Here is a 21,976-nt window from a genome sequence, read left to right as displayed (position 1 = left end):
ATAAAATAATAATATCATCAACAATATATGCTGACTGATATTAACGCAGGGTCTCCTTGACCTATAAAAGACAAAGTAAGTCTAGTATTTCCCTAGAGAGAAACAAAAATTGCCAACCAAATGACCCGGAAGTAGATGCAGGGCACCATGTGAACCTTCATATCTAAGGGACTTGGTAATTGAGCATTGATAACTTGTACCAATCGGTTCTATCATGCTGACTTGTGGTCTCAAGAATATAAACCCCAAAAATTGAAAAAACAACACAGCTATTGTAACTCTAATGATCATGACATGAACTTGGAATCCTCAAAACGCATTACGTCTTCATCTAGTTTGTGATGAGCGTATTGGTCTTGTGAAGACGCAATTTTGAGCTTCGGAAAATAACCCGAGTCTGAAAATAGCGGGTTATTTGGCAACTTCGGTTTGACGAAAACAGGCCTTTGGAAACAGTATTAAAATCACTTTCAGGGAAACAATACTTTTCCTAAAGAAATATCATCCAAAATAAGCTCCTCTGAATAACAAAAAAGAAAGAAAATTGGATTCACAAGCTACTCAAGCCTTTTCCAAATGTGTACTAACAACCGTGACTAGCTAGTAAGTACCACAGCAAACTGAAAACATCACGCAATGGCTTATGTGCAGGCAAGCCATTCTTTTTTAAGACCAAAAACAGTGAGATGGACAAGACAAAAAGATGGTGAAAGAGTCGTGAAAGAGTCGTATCACATTTGGTGACGAACGAGATGGAAAGAGTTAATCAGCTGATGTACACGTACGTGTGATGGAATGGTATGGTATGGAAACAACTCACAGCAAAGAAAATTTTGAAGAGAAAAACGAAAGAAATGAACGACGAAGCATGCAAGAATAATTATAATTACCAACGATTCATGGCATGATTTAGAAAAAATTTGTGAAATCAATCAGCGTGTTTGGTCCTTACTCCTTTATGCGTGCTTTAGCGTCATAATAAAAAGAAACTTGCTAACTAAAAAGAAAAAAAAAGAATGATTGAATGGCTACAGAACATGGTTATATAGCAACTGAATAAACACAACTTATACAAAATATGAATATTGTATATTTACAAATCAAAAATCAATATCTAACACGTGTCCATATATTTGAAAAGCATTAAATTTAGCTTCCAATTCTCTCTTAGCTGTTTCTAATTCATAAAATGATATTTGTAACTTTAAAGTAATTTATGGCTTTATGTACAATATGACTCATTAGTCCGAAATAAAGCAACCATTTCACTCTACTCGTAAAAACAAATAATCAACTCTCTAAAAGCCATCACTAATTTCAGGATTAAAAAAAAAATTCAGACAAAAAACCCACACCACGACTCTTTTAATAAAAGCAAATTAATTATGACATCAACTTTGAAAATTCTTTTGATGTACATGTATATTTTTATCCGCTTTCTGAAAAAGTTTTGGGAATCTGGATGATTTTCCAAAGCAATTGCACTATTAATTTGGCACTGAATAGCATAGTTCTACATAAATTTCATCAGTCTTCAAGATAACACTTGATTGTATACCTTTTGGTGGCGAATACTTGAATTTTGAATACTTTGGAAGATAATCTTATGATATACTAATATTTTGAATACTATGAGAAGGAAAAACATTTATTTCCCTAGAAGAAAGATTTCTTTACTAATTAAAATACATGTAAGTTTGTATTTCGATTTCTGTGACTGCTTTTGGCAACTCATTTCATTTGATTTTTTGCTCTTTCTTTGTAATCCAATTTAAATCCATTCTTGACTCTTTGTAAAATGAGCAAGAATATATTCATACACATACAAATCTCATAAAAACTTTGAAAGATTTAAAAATTTCAAAAAAGCTAAAATATAAATTTATACAATCTACTACTTATAATCTTTCAAGATGCACTTCTCTGAAATACCTTTCTCGTAGAGGAAATGTAATCAATTCCTGATAAAATTGAGCTACTTTTAAAAAGAATACATGACAGTATCAATTTCAGATATGCTAAGTTCTAAACGCAGTCCCTCTTTTTTAAGAAGTAGAATGTTTTCTTTTTCAGTAAATGACCTTTAAAATTGTTTCCATTTATGCAATTAATGAATTTTGATCATGCTTCTTTTTAATTATTTTTCTAAAGAAGCATGTATTTTGTTTCTCGAGAATAGATTTAAAATGCTTCTCTCTTTAAGAAATGGACACTTCTAAGCAAGAGTTCGGACGACACAAAACAAAAAGCATGATTATTTGAACGCCTCACACGACACTTGTACTAGCTGCAGTCTTTTTCTCTTTTTTTCTAAAGATAAGCGAACTTTGGAAACCCAGAAACGTCTTTCAAATCGTTGTTCTACATCAGAATCAGAACACAAATTTGTAACAAAATGGAAGAAAAAAAAAAGGAAGAAAAAAAAAAGTGAGAAAGGGCCTAGCTTGTTTCCATATACCATGCAATCACCATTCACACAATGTTTTTTATAATTTTTTACGTAGAAAAGAAAAATGAGATCGCAAAGTCACCTTTATCGCCCTCAACAGGCGGAGGCATAAAAATGGAAGTTAGTATGAACAGATGAGGTATACATGTAATTAAGAGAGTTACATCTTAATCTGTCGCTCTTTCTCTTTCTCGCTACTAATCTATTTTGTTTTAATGTGTTTGACGTAGAGTAATCGCTGCCCTATGAGCATAACTATGTTTATTCCTAACCCACTTGGGGCTAAATTGATTCCAATCATTATAATCTAATGTACTCTTTACTGTCAGTGCCTTTATGAAAACACGATGTGAAGGACTTCACGATGAACATTGCCTTCTCTCATCCTTCAAGGGCATGTTTCCTTACATAAAAAGAAAGAAAATAAATCTAAAATTGCTCATCCAAACAGACTAATCCAATGACCTCGGAATTTAAAGTCAATATTACATTTTTTCCTATCAAAACAAACCCCACTGGGGTATTCCCTCTCGAAACTTCAAGCCCCATAATGACCTAGTAAGTCACAATCAATTAGTCAAAGTAAAAACAAGTAAGTATTCTAAAATTGACACCCTAACCCCACTCATACTTTGTCTGCTATGAATTTTTCTTTTACATTGAAGTATTATCACTTCCGCAATAAAACTGAAAATCAATTGTTGCATATTTGTTTGATATTCATTCAATATTAATTTACGCATATTTTCCCGAACCTTTTCCCGGAGAGCATAATTTGGCAAATAAAAGAACTCTTACATCATATGCAAAAAACTTATCCTGATATCAATGTATATTTTGTAATCATAGTACTACTGATACAATAATGGATGGAATTTTCTTATGTGGGGGGGGGGGGGGGGGGGAGGAACAAATGAAAAAGTACCGGTAATAATATATTTGGATATCAAACAAAACCATTGTGGTTCTTAGGGAAGTGTGTAGGACCAAATATCAAATTAAGTAACTATTACTTCTAAATATCTAGGAATCTAAGTCAATATATACATGTACTTATTCCTTCAGAATTTTTCAATAATTATGTATCAGAGTATCATAGACACAAGAAATAGAAATGATTGATGCATAGGCTACATCTACATATTTTATATATGCACAAAATGCCTCTTATACATTTATGTCCAAATCTGGAGCTGGAGGTGGGGGGGGGGGGGGGGGGGGGGGGGGCGTGGAGTTCAGTATGATTCGAAATCCATGTATCATATTGTATCACATCAATATTGATGATAAATGAAGATATCATGTTCTGTAATTAGTAACTAGTTAATTATATGGCGTCATTCTGTATGCAAACAATGTATTAGAACCACTACAATCACAACAATTAAATGTGTTAATTGGTGCAAGAATGGATTAACAGTTAAACGAACTTGGTTATGGAATTAGTTACTTTTCTGGTTTAAAAAGCTGCAGTCTACGAAAAGGTGTAAAATTGTGACACATTAATTAATTTGGTGCAAGTGGTTAAAAATCACAATTCAATATGGCATTCCACTTTGTGTGATAAACATGTAATTCTTACCTTAATATTCTTGGTCATGGGGAAAAAAACCTTTGTCATTTCTAAACTTCAAAATCTTCATTCAAAATTCATTAATAAAATCTTAGGCATATCTCTCTCTTCAAAATTTATTCTATTGTGTATTTTTGAACCCTCTAGGCCCAGATGAAGTTGAAATATATTGGCCACTTAGCCTAGATAAATCCTGAGAGAAGAAAATCGTAATAAAAAATAGATTTCCAACATCTACAATATTTATGTAAGCTTTATATTCAGGGCGGCTGTAACAAAATAACAGATCTTAATAATAATGCTGAAAATAGGCACTTTTCATTTCCTGTAGGATCACAAATGACCCCAAAAACAGAAACAAGAGAAGATGTTTTCAATTATTTCCTTCAAGAAACTTACTAAAAAGAGTATCTATTAGCAAAGTCATTTCACATGAATAACATTTTAGTTTAAAGGAAGTATTTTTGCAGAAGCCGTTTTGGCATAATGTTACTACCGGTAGTCGCATTTCACACTCAAATTAAAGCACAATTAAATTCATTAAAGCCTATCTGCACTAGCTTGGCCAGGAGGGATTAGACCTCCCTGCATGGTCACTGACAGGTGGTTATCTCATCAAACATAACATCTCGATTAACGTAAGAAAAAGGGGACCATGGGGGATCAACAGGTACCGCTTGGGCATAGTTTGCTGTATAGAGGGCGCAAGTAGCTATAAGTAGTGCAGTCCCACATTAAAGGAAGTTTTTTTGCAGAAACCATTTTGGCAAAACTTTACTAGTTGCATTTCACACTCAAATTCAGACAGCACAATTGACTTCTCTAAAAGCAACTTCCGTTACATAACATTTGGTTGTCTTCTATGATATAACTAAGTAAGTTAAACACTGGATTTCAAAATAAAGAGGTGGGATGGAAATTTAGTACCGAGCATTTTCTGAGCTATATAACAAAGAAGAAAAAGCTTTACATCAGTGCAATTCCTATGTTCATCTTCTCCCTTATCCTCAAACAAAGAGATAATAGCCTTTCCAATGTACAGAAGGCTCTCAGGAAGCCAATATCGAAAGATAGAAGAATAAAAAGCTAATTCATGTTTCAAGGACAAAGTATTATAAGAAAAATAAAGCAGGAATGAAAGTTCCTAAAGGGAAAATAACTTTGATTTGAAGTACTATTCAGAAAAAAACAAAAGTACAAAAATAAGCCAGTTCTAATTGGCGGGAGAGAGGGTTTACTTCAGATTGGCATCTGCTGGCTGGGTGGGTGGGGTTTGTCAAAAGTACCAGACTTTTTCAAAGTCATTCCTGAGTTTATATGACGGAGCAAAAGGGTTTACATGTCAAAAAGAAAACTCTGAGTCAAAGTTATACAACCTACATTTATTTACAACCGGGTGGGGTTTAGAGGAGAGGAAATATGAGGGGGGGGGGGGGGAGGTGAGGGCAGAGAATGCTGGGTTGTAAGAGATTTAAAGCTGAAAAATAGTCTGTAGTCAACAGAGAATGAAAGCAGCACTGTTATCTAAAATACATTTCTTTTTCAAGGAATTTGGGATTTGGAGTGGGATAAAGTACATTTGCAATGGATCGGTTTCTGGGGATATTCTTTTGTGGCTTGAGGAAATAGTACCATCTCTACCTGTTCATACACAGACTTAAACACAACAGTTTGACTTTCCATAATCGTTCTATGCATGGCTCCTGGTGTAGTACTGGGTATCGACCCCGCGATAGCACGTTGGATTATTTACAAGTCTGAATGCAGCCATGGATTTTGCAATTCCAACATGGAAAGAATTATCACACCTACACCATCCAGGGTAACACACTTGACATACAAGCGCAAGCTAGTAGCAATTTATATTTTCGGTATCATATATTTTCTTTCATGCGCTTGAGAAACTTACATGCTTCAAATGTGTAAACTATGAAATAATAAGATTAATATATCAAGTGCATTTATAGTATTACAAAAACAATTTGCTAACTTTTCTGAGTTACACGTATCATAGTTAATATACATTGCAAGTACATATTTGCTAATAGCACAGGCATTATGCTAAAGAATAAAAAGAGTAATGATTTCACTCCCTTAACTATCGTTTTAATAGACATCTGCTGAAAACTGTATTTTGTATATTTTTTTTTTCTATGTATTGAAATATGTATTTTGTTTATATTTGTATATTATAATCAAGTACATGTGTATATATTTTGTATATCATAATAAGAACATGAGTTGGTTTCTTTGCGAAGCCATCAATTGAATAATCGACTTGTGTTGTGTTTCAATTGTTTACATCCAGTCTTCAAAAACTGATGAGTGGAAACAATGTCAACAATATTTTTTTGTACGATATATACTGAATTTTAAATGTTGATATTCAAAGAAAGATATAGAGTGTTGTGTGATTAATCAAAATCGTCTGAATTGCAAGTGCTTGCTGCCAGGGAGAAGTCGTTATTCTCCAAGTCGGCAAACAAGTCATGTCCGTTGCCAGACAGTATTCCACCGCTACCAGTGAAAATATCAAAATGAGCGGCTGCACTCCCAGCGTCTGGACCAAGCACTTGGTCCCCGCCCTCACTACTAGAGCTACCACCCGACTCTCCGAGGCTGCTCTTAGAGTGGGTCTTGGTGTAGCGGGCTTCGGAGACCTTATACTGATACACACAGCTATCATTGGAGCTCGACGTCGTGCCCTCGTCACTCCCCACCTCACTATCGCTCTCATTCTCACTCAGGTTATCATCCATCCCACACCCCAGGTTCATGTACGCAGCAGTACCATCACCACCATCACAGTGCACACGCAGGCTCTCATTTTCTAGGTTTCCAAAACTCAGCTCACTACAACTGACAAGGTCATCGGGGTTGCGCGCGGTACCAAAGTGTCTGCGCATGGAGTCGTCACTCCCGGGGCTGCTGGACTTGACGGCGCTCCCGGCGCTCCCCGGCGGAATCAACAGCTCGCCCGGTCGCGGGATCTGAACCTTTAACTTACTGACATACACCGACTGACCAGACCCTCTCTGATGATGCCAGTTCCCATTGGTTCCCTGGAAGCCATTACCCCCGATATTTGGCAAATCCCCTAAAATGTCATCACCCCCTCCCTCTATCTCATCCTGGATTACTGTCCTGATAGGGGCTGCCTCTGTTTGGGCTTCCAATTTGGCAACCATTTCTTTAGACAATTCTGGGAGTTTGGGAAGACTACTCTCGGGCAAGATACCAGGACTGACATAGTGGTGTGGCGGGGATTGAAGCGGAGCGGAAGAATTACCGGATTCATCGTCCACTAAAGCATTATCCCTTTGGAATAGTTCATCATAGTCCCTCAGGTAATCTATCTTAAGATCTAAAGGGGTTGGACTAGCAGTGTCCCCAGAGTCCCTAAGAGATTCCAGAATACTAGGGATCATAGATGTCTCATCGGTTTCTGTAGAGAAGGAGACGCGCTTTGTGCCCACATCGATTTCTGTAAGACCCTTGGATATTACCCCTTTTACTTCTTCATCTGGGTCTGTACCGGTACCGGAGCTGGTTTCTGTAAAGGCGTCGACTCCTTCTGCTTGGAGAGTCTCCGCCAGGGATTCTTCTAACTGGACAAGGGTGTGAGAGGTTTCATCAAGATCGTCTTCTAAAGCCTGGAGATTAGCATTTGCTTCCCCAAGGGTATGGCCCAGGTTCTCATCACTCTCAAAGAACAGTTTCCTTTCTTGCCTAAAGGCCCTATAGTCACTGTGAAGGTTACCCTCTAAATTTCTCCCGTTCCCCAATTGCCCTGCTTCAGAATGAGCTAGTGAGAAGGAGTCAAGACTTGGGGAATCATAACTACTAAAAGTGAAAGCATCATCAACAGAAGGGCTTGTTAGGTCACTGGGAATGGCTTTGACTTCGGCTACGGGATATTCAACTTTAATTTCAGTATCGGTACGCCCTCTTTGATCAAAATCATCACTGCTACTGCTGCTGCTACTAGTGCTACTGCTACTACTGCTTAAGCTAGAACTTCCCCTGCGGTGGAGCCCATCTTTACCTAGCATATCGCTTAGTTCTGAAACAAAGAGGGACTCATGGATCTGTAAAGGGGATAGATTACGACCATCATCTTCATCTTGATCAATATCACTAACACTATCAGGGGAGCCAAGACTTTTGAATATGTCAGAGTTAGGTTCAGTGTCCGAAATGACCTCTGGCAAGCTGAATAACCCACCCTCCATGTCGGTGAAAGTGCCGGGAGTGCTCATCTCGCTTAGCAGGCCTAGGGTGGTCTCGCTATGAATCCGAGCCTCCACTTCCGAGGGACTGATCGTATCCATCTCACTTAGCATTTCTGAAACCGATCCCAGATCAAAGTCTGGGTTTTCCGTTTCCCCGTCCTCCCCTTCCCTGTCCCCCTCCGTCTCGATATCCTCTAGGTTGGATGAGACGAGGGAGGAGTTGCTATCAGAGTCCTCGGAAGTGAACTTTCCCCCAATGAGGAGGGGACGCAAGATGTCCGCGATGGGACGGACCACGTGCGTCCCCTCCTCTTCCTCTTTCACCTCCTCCTCCCCATGCTCATCAACAACACTTAAACTGGAAGAACTAGAAGAAAGCATACTCTGATTGCCTCCCATGTTGATGTCTCCGTTCCTCCTGGGCTCCGCATCTGAGAGGGCGTCCAGTCTGGTCTCTCCCGAAGACATAATCGGCTCCGGTTCCATCCTGGCGTTGAAGGAACCCGAGGAACTGGCCAGCCTGCTTGCCTGGCTGGAGTCCACCTCGGCCTGGGTCTGCTGCGAGTTGTCGTCGTTCACCGTGTACTCGTACATGATACTGGAGTTGGACTGGCCCTTGTGGATGGCGATTCTGGAGTTGTCATGGACCGGTGTGATGGGTGTCGATGACGGAGGGGATGTCGGTGACTCTGAGACAGGACTCTTAGGCATGTCAGGTTTGGCATAGGTGGGGTCTTCTGGGAAGGCCAGGTTAGGCGCACTGTGATGGTCAGTGACTATTGTCTCTGTCATGTCGATGGTGAGAGGGGTGGTGGTCCGTGGAGCACCAAGGCTTCTTGTTGACATCCTGGATGCATTCAGTGTCCTGCAGATGGATAAAATGGATACAAAACGTGTGAGAACCTCATTTTCGTCAACAGGAAAATGTAACAAACAATCACTTCAGTTGGCCACGTTGAATACATTATTATCCATAACAAAATAAGTTTACTCGGTTACATTCAAATATCCTTTACAGTCAAACCTGTCTACAGCGACCGCCCAAGGGAAACAAAAAATGTGCTTGTTGTAAACAGGTGGTCTTTGTAGACAGGGGGTCACTAAAGCAGGTTTGACTGTACAAGTAAATAACCAAGAAAATAGCATGAGTATGGTCGAAGGATATCTACCAACTACATCCTTCAATTGCTTCCGATAATGATGCTTTCACAGGGACTGTGATTTCAAACAACATCCACACCATCTGTATGACTGCCAATCTATAGTCTGCAAGCACAGACTCTAATTTGCCACTTAACCACAATTCCTTAAGCCTTGAGCAGAGCTTAGATATGTCAGGTTCTGGCTGTGCTGTCTAGAGTAACTTCAGTACAGAGCCTACTGTAGTTTCATTTTGCAGACACTGTTATGGACGATAACTGATCTAATCCACACAACACAATCCCTTTATCTATTTTTTTAAAATTAATTAAAAAGAATCTACAAAGTTCTACTTAACAAATAAACACACATTGACACTTACAGTAAATTATAACCTGTTTCTCCTTTCCAATTATACCCAACTCTAAAGTGCATATTATGAACATTGCTTTAAAGCTAAACTTTAGTACTGGTAATGCGATTGCATTGTGAAAGAAAAGGTGTGGAAAGGATCAGAAACAGTTGATCATGTAGCATGTAAGTATTGGTGTGCACTGCAAGGTTTTGGAGTCATCAAAATCATAATAAATTTGACCGAGTCTTGGTAAAGTAACAAGCACATACACAGAAAGCTATGTATGGGACAACACGCATGTTGTCGGGGTTGGTACTACCTTGATTCCTTGTCTTTCTATGCTCATTACTCAGCCAGTATACATTTTCTTCCAAAATTGTTTGGCACATGTCATTTATTTGTAATCTTGAACATTCAGTGTAAGTTTCGTTTGATTCTGTGAGAAATAATTTTCTTTTTTTTACCACTACTGGAGGTTAGCTTTAATGAAGCCTGAACCTTAAAAACTATCCACGTCTGTTTTTAGACACACTTACACTAACGATCTTGAGTTTCCTCCAACTCTGGCCTGCTCAACAACTTGCTTCTGAGTCCTTCCACTGGAAAGAAGAGAGAGAAAAAAAAATGTAAACAGAACTGTCATGTAAACAGTTGCTACAAGTTGCAACTTATTTGAGTTTAATATCAATCACAACTATGTTAATAAGAGATAGGGGACTGTAAAGTTGAGATCAACAGGAAGACAACTAATACAATGAGACAATTGATTAAATGCTCATTTTCATTGCTCTTTGTATTTTCTAGATGATAATCCGTGCTTTACCTGTATCTAAATGTTGATCCCCTGCTCAAAATCTGTCTCTTTGACATAACAATTTCCATTGGGACAATTAGTTACAGCTTGATTTTCCTGAGTTTTTATATTTTCTGAATAACCCCTTGCTTTACCTGTATCTAAATGTTGATCCTCTGCTCAAGAGCCGCCTTCTTGATCTGGGGTACTTGATCTGTGTGAGACGGAAGAAGGCGTGATGCTCTACGCAGGCCTTCCAGAAGTGTTTGCAGTCGTTCCTGGTCTCCATCAGGAACTCCACCGTACTCCTGGGATAACCCTGTGAGGTGTGAGAGAAGAGTTGGTAAATTATGTATGGGGATTGGTATAGAGTATGTCCAAGACATACCCATTCTTATACAGTAGGCTTACGGTTGCACCATGTGAGAGAGAGAGGGGAGGATTGGGGAGTCCTGACAAGGACTGTCGGTAATCTTACTTTCTTGAGTGTGTGTGTAGTCCATTCTTGAGGTACCATACTAAGGGTACTATCATCCAAAATGAGTTTGTTTTGCATGCTTATACATGTATGTCTGTCTGTCTGTCTATCTGTCTCCAACCCCCCCTCCCTCTCCCCCTCCTTCTCTCTCCTCTCTCTCTCTCCCCCCCCTCCCTCTCTCTCTCTCTCACGCCCTCCCTCTCTCTCCCATCCCTCTCTCTCTCGCGCCCGCACTCTCTCTCCCATCCCTCTCTCTCGCGCCCTCCCTCTCTCTCCCATCCCTCTCTCTCTCCCCTTTCCTCTCTCTCCGTCCTTCCCCTCTCTCTCTCCGTCCTCCCTCTCTCTCATTGAAAAAAATAATGTTTACTCAGGTGACATTTGCTCCTGAATTTCTTTCATGAAAAGCATACTGTAGAGCTAATGATGGGATATAACGCTAGGTTTAGGTTTAGGTTCAGGTTAGAAACAGTGAAGATAGGAACTGGACTAGGGTTAAAATGAGCAACTGTTGCTGGAGCTTAAATGCTGGATATTCTCCCCTGCTGTCCTTGTCTCTCTCTCTCTCTCTCTCTTAATCTGCCTGTCTGTCTGTCTGTCTGTCTGTCTGTCTCTCTCTCTCTCTCTCTCTCTGTATGTATGTCTGTCTGTCTCTGTCTCCCGCTCTGTCTCTCAATGAATCATTGTCTCTCATACTCCATCCCCCATCTGTCTCTGTCTGTCTCTCTCTGTATGTCTGTCTATATCTCCCCCTCACAATGCCTAATTGTCTTTCGAACTCCCTCCCCCTCTCTGTCTGCCTGTCTGTCTGTCTCTCTCTCTCTGTATATCTGTCTGTCTCTTCCCGTCTCTGTTTCCCTCTCTGTCTCCATCTCCCCTCACTCTGTCTATCATTGCCTCATTGTCTCTTGCACTCCCTCCCCCTCTCTATCTCTCTCTCTCTCTCTATATGTCTCTTCATCTATCTACTGATTGATGAGATCATCATCATTAGAGACCGATACACAGCCTCAGACTGGTCATCCATCTCTTCAATTGACAAAGGTCATGTGATCATAACACATCATCAATGCATGACCCTCACAAACCCCTCATACACTTAATACTGAATCATTCTGCCTCTCCCTGTCGTTTGCAGGAGAAAACATTCTGTGTGGCAGTCACATACAGTGGCATAGCTGGGGTAACACATTATCCCCCCTCCCCCACAAAGAGGAGAAAAGAGGGGGAGGGAAAGATAGAAATTGAACATTAAAATAAACTACTACAATGCCCTCCATCAACATCACCAATTAATCAGCAAGTAAGACCCGTGCACCCCCCCCCCCCCCCCCCCCCCTCCATCCCATCCCATCCCATCGCCCCATGGACTTGCATTGGCCTATCATTAATGTTCTACATTTATTTTCAGTAAATTTATGGATGTTCATGTACATGTATATAAAGCATGTACATAAAGTTTTACGAGTACTCTAGAAATATGAACACTATCTCATGACCATGGGCTTTAAATCTGAATAATACATTCTGATGGGCCTTTTATTGTCTAGGGATGGGGGAGGCAAGGGTACATGGAGGAGGCAATGGATTGGGTTGCAATACATGCATGCTCCAGATTCTCTTTCTGCAAAGATACAGGGTTAGGATTCCCATTAGGCCTGCCTCCATCGGACCAAAGTTGCAAAATACAGGCCTTATGTGTTTTAAGTTTGGTTAACAGGGAAGTCAACCATGATAGCAGAGAAATGAGAGAAACAGGCCACTTTATATTTTGCTGATGACGACTTCAAAAATTCATAATTTTCCTATTTTAAATCGGATATTGCCCAACTTTCACTAATTTGTTTCTCTCATTTTTCTATGTTTAGTAATACCAGGGTGGACTTCCCTTTAAAGTTTAGGATTAAAAGGGTAAGGTACAGGGTTGAAGCCAGAGATTGACCATGGGGCGATTGTCACCGCAGCATTTGTCGTAGAAAACGGTGGGGGGGGGGGGGCAGATGCAAAATGGGGAGAAAGAGGATACGTGATGTACAGTCCCTGTCACCTGGACAGATTATGTGGCATGCCGAGTATGCATTGTGGAATGTTAATGCAACCAAAGGGGTTGTGTGGTACAACCCCCCAATGGGGCAGCCATTTCTTCCCTGACCAGGGCCCTCGTTTCACAAAACTTGTTGTAATCAATAACAAATGCTCAATTTCTATGACACGTTTGCTCTCATCCAATCAAATGCCATGATTTCAGTTGCTTATACCAGTTATTGTAACTTATTATGGATAACAAGTTTTATGAAACAGGATCCATGACAGAAAAAATAATCCTGTAAGTCCACAGCAGCAGACAAATTGCACTGATGGACTAATAAAATATTGCTTTTACACAGAAAAAAAGAAGAGAATATTCTGAAAATGAATGTATCCCCAAGGAAGGTTAAATATAAATTTGTAATTATAGTTAGATCAGCATTTTGCATCTCTGTAAAATGGCGGTTGGCTGGATTGCTCCCCAGGGATTGGAGAATGTGCATCGAAATAATTGAAGCAGGGATAAAAGAATAAGAAACCTCACAAGTTAATTACTTTGCCCACCCTTGCCTAAACTCAATCTTTTCTTTAATAAAAAGCTCTCTATTATTCAAACCTCTCCACTGCTCAGTGCCAGATTCATTGCAATTAGCATGGCCTAGGGATTGCTACAGCTAGGTCACCAAGCCCTAGAATTATTCATAAGCATTTGTTTCCAACTATCCAAATTTATCTCACGTCTCCCCTCTCGATAACCGATGGTTCGGAAATAGCCGACGCAAACATCTTTAGAAGCACATGTGACTGATCATCATGACCATTAGTAACGCTGCAGTTTGTCTGTAATCCATTCGATGCTATGGATCATTTTCAGACATGCAGCGTTTGTAACTTCATGTTGCAATGCATACGTGTAGTAGTAATGAGTATGTAATGAAAGAGGACATAGAAATGGGAAGCACTCATTATCATAAATCATGGAACAATATTCCTGTTATGATCGCATAGTATTCCTTCTCAATAAACTCCCAATAAAGAACAGCAAATGTTCTTTGTTGAAACAACTAAAATATCTTTTCAGATAAATAAGAAAATGGAATTTATCAATGATTTAGTAACACATAAATAACAACAAATTTTCCTTGTGGAAACAACTGACGTATCGAAAATAATATCGCTAGTAATATTTGTTTGTCTCGCAAGGTATGGTCAACAAGAGATCTAAAACACGCTTACATTAGATGTTTTCACCTGACGAAGTGTTGCAGCGGCACACAAAATGTCGTGATCTTTTAGATCCCTTGTTGACCATACATTGTGAGACAAACGAATATCACTAGCGATATTATTTTCGATACAAGATCCGTAATGAGTAATATATTCAGCAATAACTTACGTATCCTTCTGGATGGAGCTTGATGAGAAAGCGCTTCCGCTTAAAGCTGAGCTTGCGGATCTTGGCCCAGGAGAAGGTGTTGATCTTGGTGTTGTTCTGGAAGACCAGGGTGCCCTGGTGCGAGACGGCCAGGTAGAGCTGGACGTTCTCGTAGTCCTTGGCGGCGTGGAGGCGCACCCCGTACATCTCCAGCCTCCGCGCCACGTCCAGGAGGTTGAAGTCGGCGTCGGCCATCGTCTGACCACTGAAGGGAGAGAGGATAGACATGAGTTAGCGAACGCCCTTCTGTCTCTCAACAGATGATACACGGTACCATCACTCACAACTCGATTCTGAATCTATGTAATGTTTATGACCTGTTTTATATCACTTCAGTCCTCATTGTTTCACTTCGGACCCCAAAAATGTTTGACCCTAAGAAACAAGTCAGAGTGCAGCTATGGCTTGTGATATTTTTGTACTCATAACTGTTTATTTATTTATTTATTTATTTATTTATTTATTCAATTTTTCTGTAAATGATAATGCTCTCTATTCTATGACAACTATGATTATTATCACTGGTCTCATTTCAATTCTTATGTTTCTGTAAGTCTCATCAAAATTGTTGAGAAACACATGAGAACCAATTTCGTAGCAGTTACTACTATTGTCACACCTGATTTCGAGCTCACTTAGTTGTACAAATAGCTCAAATCATTTTCAATTTCGTTGACCTTTACATAGCACAAGTGGATTATGGTTGAGAGGTTTACACCAACTTATTCTTTTTTTCTCCAAAATCAGGAAATGTTTACACCTACAAAAAAGGCATGTTTTCACAGATTTCTATTGAGAAACTGGGCCGTCATGACCTCTAATGACGCAACTATTCTCATGTTCACTTATTGTAGCAGAAGTAATTTTCATTCTCATTGAAACTAGCATGACAGGATTCATGGTTGAGAGCTTTCCACAAACTTTTTTCCTTCTTCTTCTTTAAAATGAGAAAAAAAGTTACAAAAAGGGGATTTTTTTTCAGAGATTTCTGTTGGTTATTTAAAGGGAGAGAGAAGTTTTACAACTTACATGTGGTTTTTGTGGTATTCCTGAATCTTGAGCTCCATCGGTCTTGATTGGTTGGGCACGAAACGGAATGCTGTGATGTAACGACCGTCGTCATGCTCCATCGGATTGTAGTCCCCAACCTCAGCTGTGAAAATGAACAAAAATATGACATCATTTCAATCACTGTATGTCGGGTATGCATGTAAATGTAATTTTCTTCTAGCAGAAGTCATGTACGACATATATTGTGTAACATACAGTCAAACCTGTCTATAGTGACTGCCCAAGGGAAACACAAAAATGTGGTCTTTGTAGACAGGTGGTCACTAAAGCAGGATTGACTGTATCTTGTACATTTACATCTTGTCCCTCTAAAATGTTTCTTCAATTAAGAATCATGATCTTCACAATATTTACAGTGTATTTAAAATACCTTGTAATAATAATGCACTATGACAGAGAAAGAAACAAATTGCATAATTCAGAATTCATACAAGATGTTACGACAAATTGTATAATAGTAGGCCTATAAACAGCACATAATAAATCAAAGAAAATTAACCACTGCGGTTTGTTCAGTTGAAGTGTGGCATGTGGCATTTGAAAATAACTTGAAATGCAGATGAAGCCTCCATTCAAATACCTGAGCAGATATCAATAAATCTTCTTTTAAATGCATGATGCAACAAACCCGAGGTTTGAAACAGCTGTACCTGCCATTTCACCAGTTGAGAAATTCTAGTAATACATGTACATGTATCTCACATTGAATGACTTAGATTTATTATTATCATTTTTTTTAAAAATCATACAATTTGAACTCACCTTGTAAGATATATGAAGCCATGAGGGCTGCTGTGTTTTCTGAGCAAGGTAGCCTGCCATTGGCCAGATCTTTCTTCACTTGCAGGGCGAACAGGTATCTGTCCAATCAGAGAATAGGTATCATAAATGAGATTGGAAACTATTCCTATGATACAACAATTGATAATAGAACATAAAAGCTACATGTAAGAACATCTTTAAAAAGAAGGTTGAGTTCTGGGAAGAGGTGAAAATAATTTGTGAGCATTATCATTCTTATTATGCAAGTGTGGAGGAACATCAGATAAGACATGTTCCCTGAAAAGCATGGCTCTTCAAATGCCTTCATATTCTAAATATGTCATGTAACATCGTAAAACTCCAGGGTAGGTTTTTTATGCCACATGTTCGTGTAGTCCCATATACATCTTTCTGTGTACAGTGTTTGTAACTTTACCAAGACTTGGCCAATTTTTTTATCATTTTGATGATTCCAGAACCTTACAAAACACACAAATTCTTATATGCTAGATGATCAACCTTTTCTGGTCGATTCCACACCGTTTCTTTCACAATGCAATTGCATGACCAAAACTCAACTACATCTTTAAACTATCAATATGTATTACATTACAAAAATGTTGTTTCGATTGGTAATTACAATCACATAAGGATTAGATCTAACTCTTATACTTCATGTATTTTCAAGATAGAGGAAAGACAAACAAATTATAAGAGAAAATATTTCCTTTTCAAATTCTTAGTAAACACACGTCAAGTGTTCTCGAAACAAACAATCTTAAGGATTTTTTGTTTTTGTGTTTCAGATTCAGTTCCAGTTTCATTTTTCTTTTTCATTTCCAACAGAACAGTAATTTTGGCAAGAAATCAGAAATATTTAATATTCAATAATATAATACATTTTACATGGTTTGCTTGTTGTTGATTTTTTTTTCTTCTTCTAATTTCTGGATTTACAAAATGGCACATGAGGAAATATTTTCATCTTGAAGTAAAGGAAATGAAAATCTATTCTATTTCAAAATAACCTCTATAAAGGATTCATATAAATAAAGAGTAAAATAAGAATTCACTGAAGTGGACAGAAATAGTACTCCCACTTTGAATTGTCATACTAATCTCAATTACATTTTCATTTGATCTACATCTACTAATAAAACAAATGATTATTGATAACAAGGCATTTGTTGGTATTCTTAAACATGTAATGTGGGTTTGGTTCAATTTTGCGTGAAAATTTCAATATTATCATTGCCAGGGTCCCATTTCACAAAACTTGTCATCATGAAGTGACAAATGACAGTTTTTGTTATAAGCTAGTGAAATCCTTGCTTCTGATTGGTTATCAGCAGATTTGTCAATGATTTTTGTCGATTGTTATTGGAAAAAGGCTTTGTGAAACAGGTCCCATAACTCAAGAATACATTTATAACATTTGAATGGTTCAATTAATCACTTACTTTGTGAATTCTTCATGTAGTTGCCCTGGGTCTGATAAGTAGAACTTGACTGAAAAGTGGAATAACGTCTTCTTGGGAGCTGAAAGAAACAGAAGAAAATAAATAAAATACAATTAATGGATGTGATAAATAGAACGCGACTGAGAAGTGGAATAACGTCTTCTTAAGAGCTGAAAGAAACAGAAGAAATTAAACAAAATTACAATTAATGAACGTGATAAATAGAATGTGACTGAAAATTGGAATAATGTGAGCTGAAAGAAATAATTGAAATTAAATGTATTCACAATAAATGAATCTTTAGAACTTGACAGATATGAACAAATAACAAATTGTTGGGAGCTGAAAGAAATAAAAGAAATCAAGCAAAATTTCAACTAAGAGATTCTCAGTAGTGCTATTTAAGAATATAAAATTAATTCCCTTAAAACACCACAATACAATAATTGCTCCTACAAAAAATAACAATGAAATCTTCATGAAATCTGACCGTTACATTCGTAGAGTAATTACAATAGTATTAAGACCCCCCCCCCCCCCCACACAAAAAAAAGAATTATTTTAAACAATACAAATGTATTTTGATTTTAAGCATGATGCTTCATTATCAGTGAGGTCTAACAATAGTTTTTGCTGCCAATTTGAAGAACAACATGTGATCAATTTAGCCCTTTAAAAAATCTTGTTCTGATAGGGTTAAGCTTGAGGGGAATGAGGGAGTTCAGCGTCCAATGGGCTGATTCTCCCAACCTCCCAAGCTGATACCTCAGTCACGTCACAGCGCCAGACCGAAACCAGACCGACTCCAAACCGAATTACTTTTTCGCCATTGAGGAAATATCATTTTCTTTTGTTCGGTCTATTGTCCGTCTGGTGTCCGTCCTGTCGACTGGACCGAGGTACGAAACTCCTCCCAGGATCGGTGAGCTGAACCGTGCCATCTTTGTTATGAATGAATAAATGAATGTCTGAATGAAATTGAGATTGGACTAAATCCTGCACTGGATATCAATACCGCAGGAGTAGCATGGCACGGCAATAGCTAGGGCATCCGATAACATTAGAGGATGAGTCAGAGACAGTCAGTCAATAGGCCTGTCCTCATCAGCTCGAGATTGCCAAATAGCCCGCGATTTTTGATTTGGGAAATAATCCCGAAGTTACAAATCGCATCCTCATCAGCTCGAGACTTGACCTCAAAACTTTAAACTTGAGCTTGAGAAATAAGCTCGAGATATTTTGCTCAGTGTTCCCGTATAGTGCAAGTCTTCGGGCTGGTGATGACGCACCAGACAAATAGCAAAATATTTTGCAGACTAGCCCAATACAACTCGGGATGATTATCTCGACCAAGTATCCCGCTAATTGCAACTTCGGGCTGATGAAGACGCAAATTAACTGGATAATTTGCGATCGGGATAGTTTAAATAGTGGGATATTTGGCAATCTCAAGCTGATGAAAACAGGCCTAATCTACAGTATACCATTCACCCATACCTAATGGAAGGGATATTGCCATGGCTTGATTTGGATTATACGACGTAATTTCTGCCATCGAGGGCAGGATTTCAGGCCTAAATTACACTCCTTCGTACTGAAATCACCCACCATCAAAACAACTGCATGTAAATGCTCTCAGTCAGGCCTAAATTACCAGTACACATCTTTGTATTGAAATGACCTCATGTGAAAACAGCTATGTATTTATGAATGAATGTGCATGTGCAATGTTCATTTATGGGTTGTTGCCATTTTGTCTGATGGATCCAAAGTTTGAAAATGCATTCATAGAATAAGAAGTATGCAAGTATACATATGTTTAATGACCTTAGGTTTGTGAAGAAACCTTTTTCTGATAATTGCACGTTCATGATCGTTGAGATGTGTCATGAAAACATTGATTTATCTTGCATCTAGAGCTATCACTTGAAGTGAATGACCCCCCCCCCCCTCCTTCCTCAATCAACAAAAATCAAATCAAATGAGTCTGGATTACATTTGCTTTTCATATCTTTCTCGCTCATAAAAGGAGAAAGACAAATTAAAGGGGATAGTCGAACATCTATGTTACAGACCCAGCTGAACTTCTTATCATGAAGAGGAAAATTCTATTCTTCCTTGAGCTCAGGCTAACAATAAATTCATGATAATAATGTCATACAATTTAACATTCTAATTGAAGAAGCTGTAAGTACTCTGTAAAATTGGCAAATAATTATTCTCCTTTTTTATCTTTACCAAGGTGTGTAAATGTACATGTACTGAAGGCCAAGATATAATCAACCATGTCACAGCAAGCAGAATGCAATTTACAAAAAAAAATGAGAACAAAAAAAGAAAAAAATTAAAGAGCGTTAGGGTGTGAGGAAGAAGAGCAATAATTAAGCCATCTCTAAGAATAAAAATCATCACCATCTCGGGTATTTTGTTTCTCTAGATAAACTTTAAAGTGGGCAAGTTACGCATCATCATGCACCTAGTCTAATTATAGCCCCCCACGCGCCCCCAGACAAAACAAATCCAATACTGAAATGCTAGAGGTGACGACTTTTGCCCGGTAACCACGATAAATAGAGGGTTTGCTGGGTAACAATCTCCTCCCTCCTGCCCTGCCTGGAAGTCGTTGATTAGGTCTAAGTGATGGCTAAGCCTAGATCCTCTTTATATCCCAAGTCGCAGCCAGTTTCCTGTTTTCTGATACAGGCTGTAGTGAAAACAAGCTTGTTAAAGTGTGTGTACACAAACATGGAAAGCTATACGTGGGACTGTATGCAGTCTGTGGATGTTATATTTGTATGTTTGTATTAAATATACAATGCATCTTGTATTCATACAATTATTCCTTCCTTATGAAAGAATTTTTTTTCTACTACAGATGGACAGATAGGCAAACAGAACTGTTTACCATAATTTCAATATGTTTAATCACATCAATCGTAATAATTATTACCAGTAAATTATAAAATTTGCATACAATCAGCTCAAAAGACTAAGCAGCCTGTAGTACATATACAGTATCATACCCCGCCGACAATAAACACACAATATTGCGTTGTGAAACAAATATTTCATTCTACGGTCTCTAGCAAATAATTTATCTCTTGGAAAGAACACAAAATTCAAAGGGATGTCTATGAACTTATTATGGTTTGGTGAAATGATGCCCACCTTTACCATCATTGTAAGTGTCTGAATGTGGTAGAGGTTACCTAAAGATTACAAGACACAGATTACAAGACACAGATTACAAGACAACCTGCTGGCCCATCTGCTATGAAAGGTTTGATAAAACTAAAAGGAAGTGATTCTCAGGATGTCTGTGTCAACTGTCAAGGTTTTTAAACCAGTTTTTCTGAGAGAGAATCAAGTACATGCATCCAATAAACAAGTTGTAACAGCTTGATAACTTGCAAAAACTATATACTTAAAGCCCATGCACATATTTGGTAAGCCCCCAAAACTTCCTCTCGTGTTGTATTTGATTTTAACTGATAGATAGCAATATTCTAGCAATACTAAGCTGCTATGATTCTGTTGCCTGCTCCATGGCAGGTAATTCTAACAAATTCAATAAGCACCAGACAAAGTCCATGTGATGCTGTGCAGGAAAGCTGCTGCAAGGTTGGATACTTGTATTGAGCCCAATGCCTGGACAGTCTAGTGATCCTTCCATAGTCTGTTTGGAACCAGATGGGCATTAACTCTGTGTTACATTATATGAGTTAACACCCTTCTGGCTCCAAACAGACGATATATTCCAGATATATTTACACTAGAATTCATTGGAAATAAACAAAGGACCGTCTCAGATATCTCACACTTGTGTATCTTTTGATACAATAGATCAATATGAGACTGCCAATATATTTGCCAAGTTTTATCGTTCATAATAAAACTTGTAGCAATATATTATGTTAGTATATATTTAACAAGTTATATTCCATCCTCCAAGTACTAAATACACTACTAATGGATGACAACATGGGGACAATACAAAAGTTTGTTTTCTCTTTTGCTTTTGTGCATCTGAACATGGACCTACTGATTTGAAGGACAAAATCAGACATTGAAATGTTTTCTTCCCTTCCTCTCTGATTAGGGAAGGGGGAAATTAAGAGATAAGCAGAACCCCCCTAGCTCATTAGACCGTTAGTCAAATACTTCCTGTTTTGAGAGAGCTCCTGTAGTCCAGACAGAAGAAAA

The 21,976-nt window shown here is 38.4% G+C and overlaps 1 protein-coding gene across 2 annotated transcripts in view; it reads right to left on the bottom strand.

Moving 5' to 3' along the window:
* LOC579053 (FERM, ARHGEF and pleckstrin domain-containing protein 1) overlaps positions 1-21,976 on the bottom strand; it is a 99,529-nt gene that overhangs the window by 20,738 nt on the left and 56,815 nt on the right. For both annotated transcript variants that reach the window (XM_030981863.1, XM_030981864.1), the window contains exons 5-11: positions 17,774-17,852; positions 16,314-16,411; positions 15,510-15,633; positions 14,442-14,685; positions 10,698-10,861; positions 10,286-10,348; positions 8,638-9,119 (exon numbers count right to left, since the gene is read on the bottom strand). In XM_030981863.1, coding sequence (XP_030837723.1) covers positions 8,638-9,119; positions 10,286-10,348; positions 10,698-10,861; positions 14,442-14,685; positions 15,510-15,633; positions 16,314-16,411; positions 17,774-17,852 — 1,254 coding nt within the window. The remainder of the gene's footprint in view (positions 1-8,637; positions 9,120-10,285; positions 10,349-10,697; positions 10,862-14,441; positions 14,686-15,509; positions 15,634-16,313; positions 16,412-17,773; positions 17,853-21,976) is intronic.

Source organism: Strongylocentrotus purpuratus, unplaced genomic scaffold (genome assembly GCF_000002235.5).
Source record: "Strongylocentrotus purpuratus isolate Spur 01 unplaced genomic scaffold, Spur_5.0 spur5_scaffold_12, whole genome shotgun sequence".
NCBI classification, from domain to species: domain Eukaryota; kingdom Metazoa; phylum Echinodermata; class Echinoidea; order Camarodonta; family Strongylocentrotidae; genus Strongylocentrotus; species Strongylocentrotus purpuratus.
This window is presented reverse-complemented; position numbering and strand designations above follow the sequence as displayed.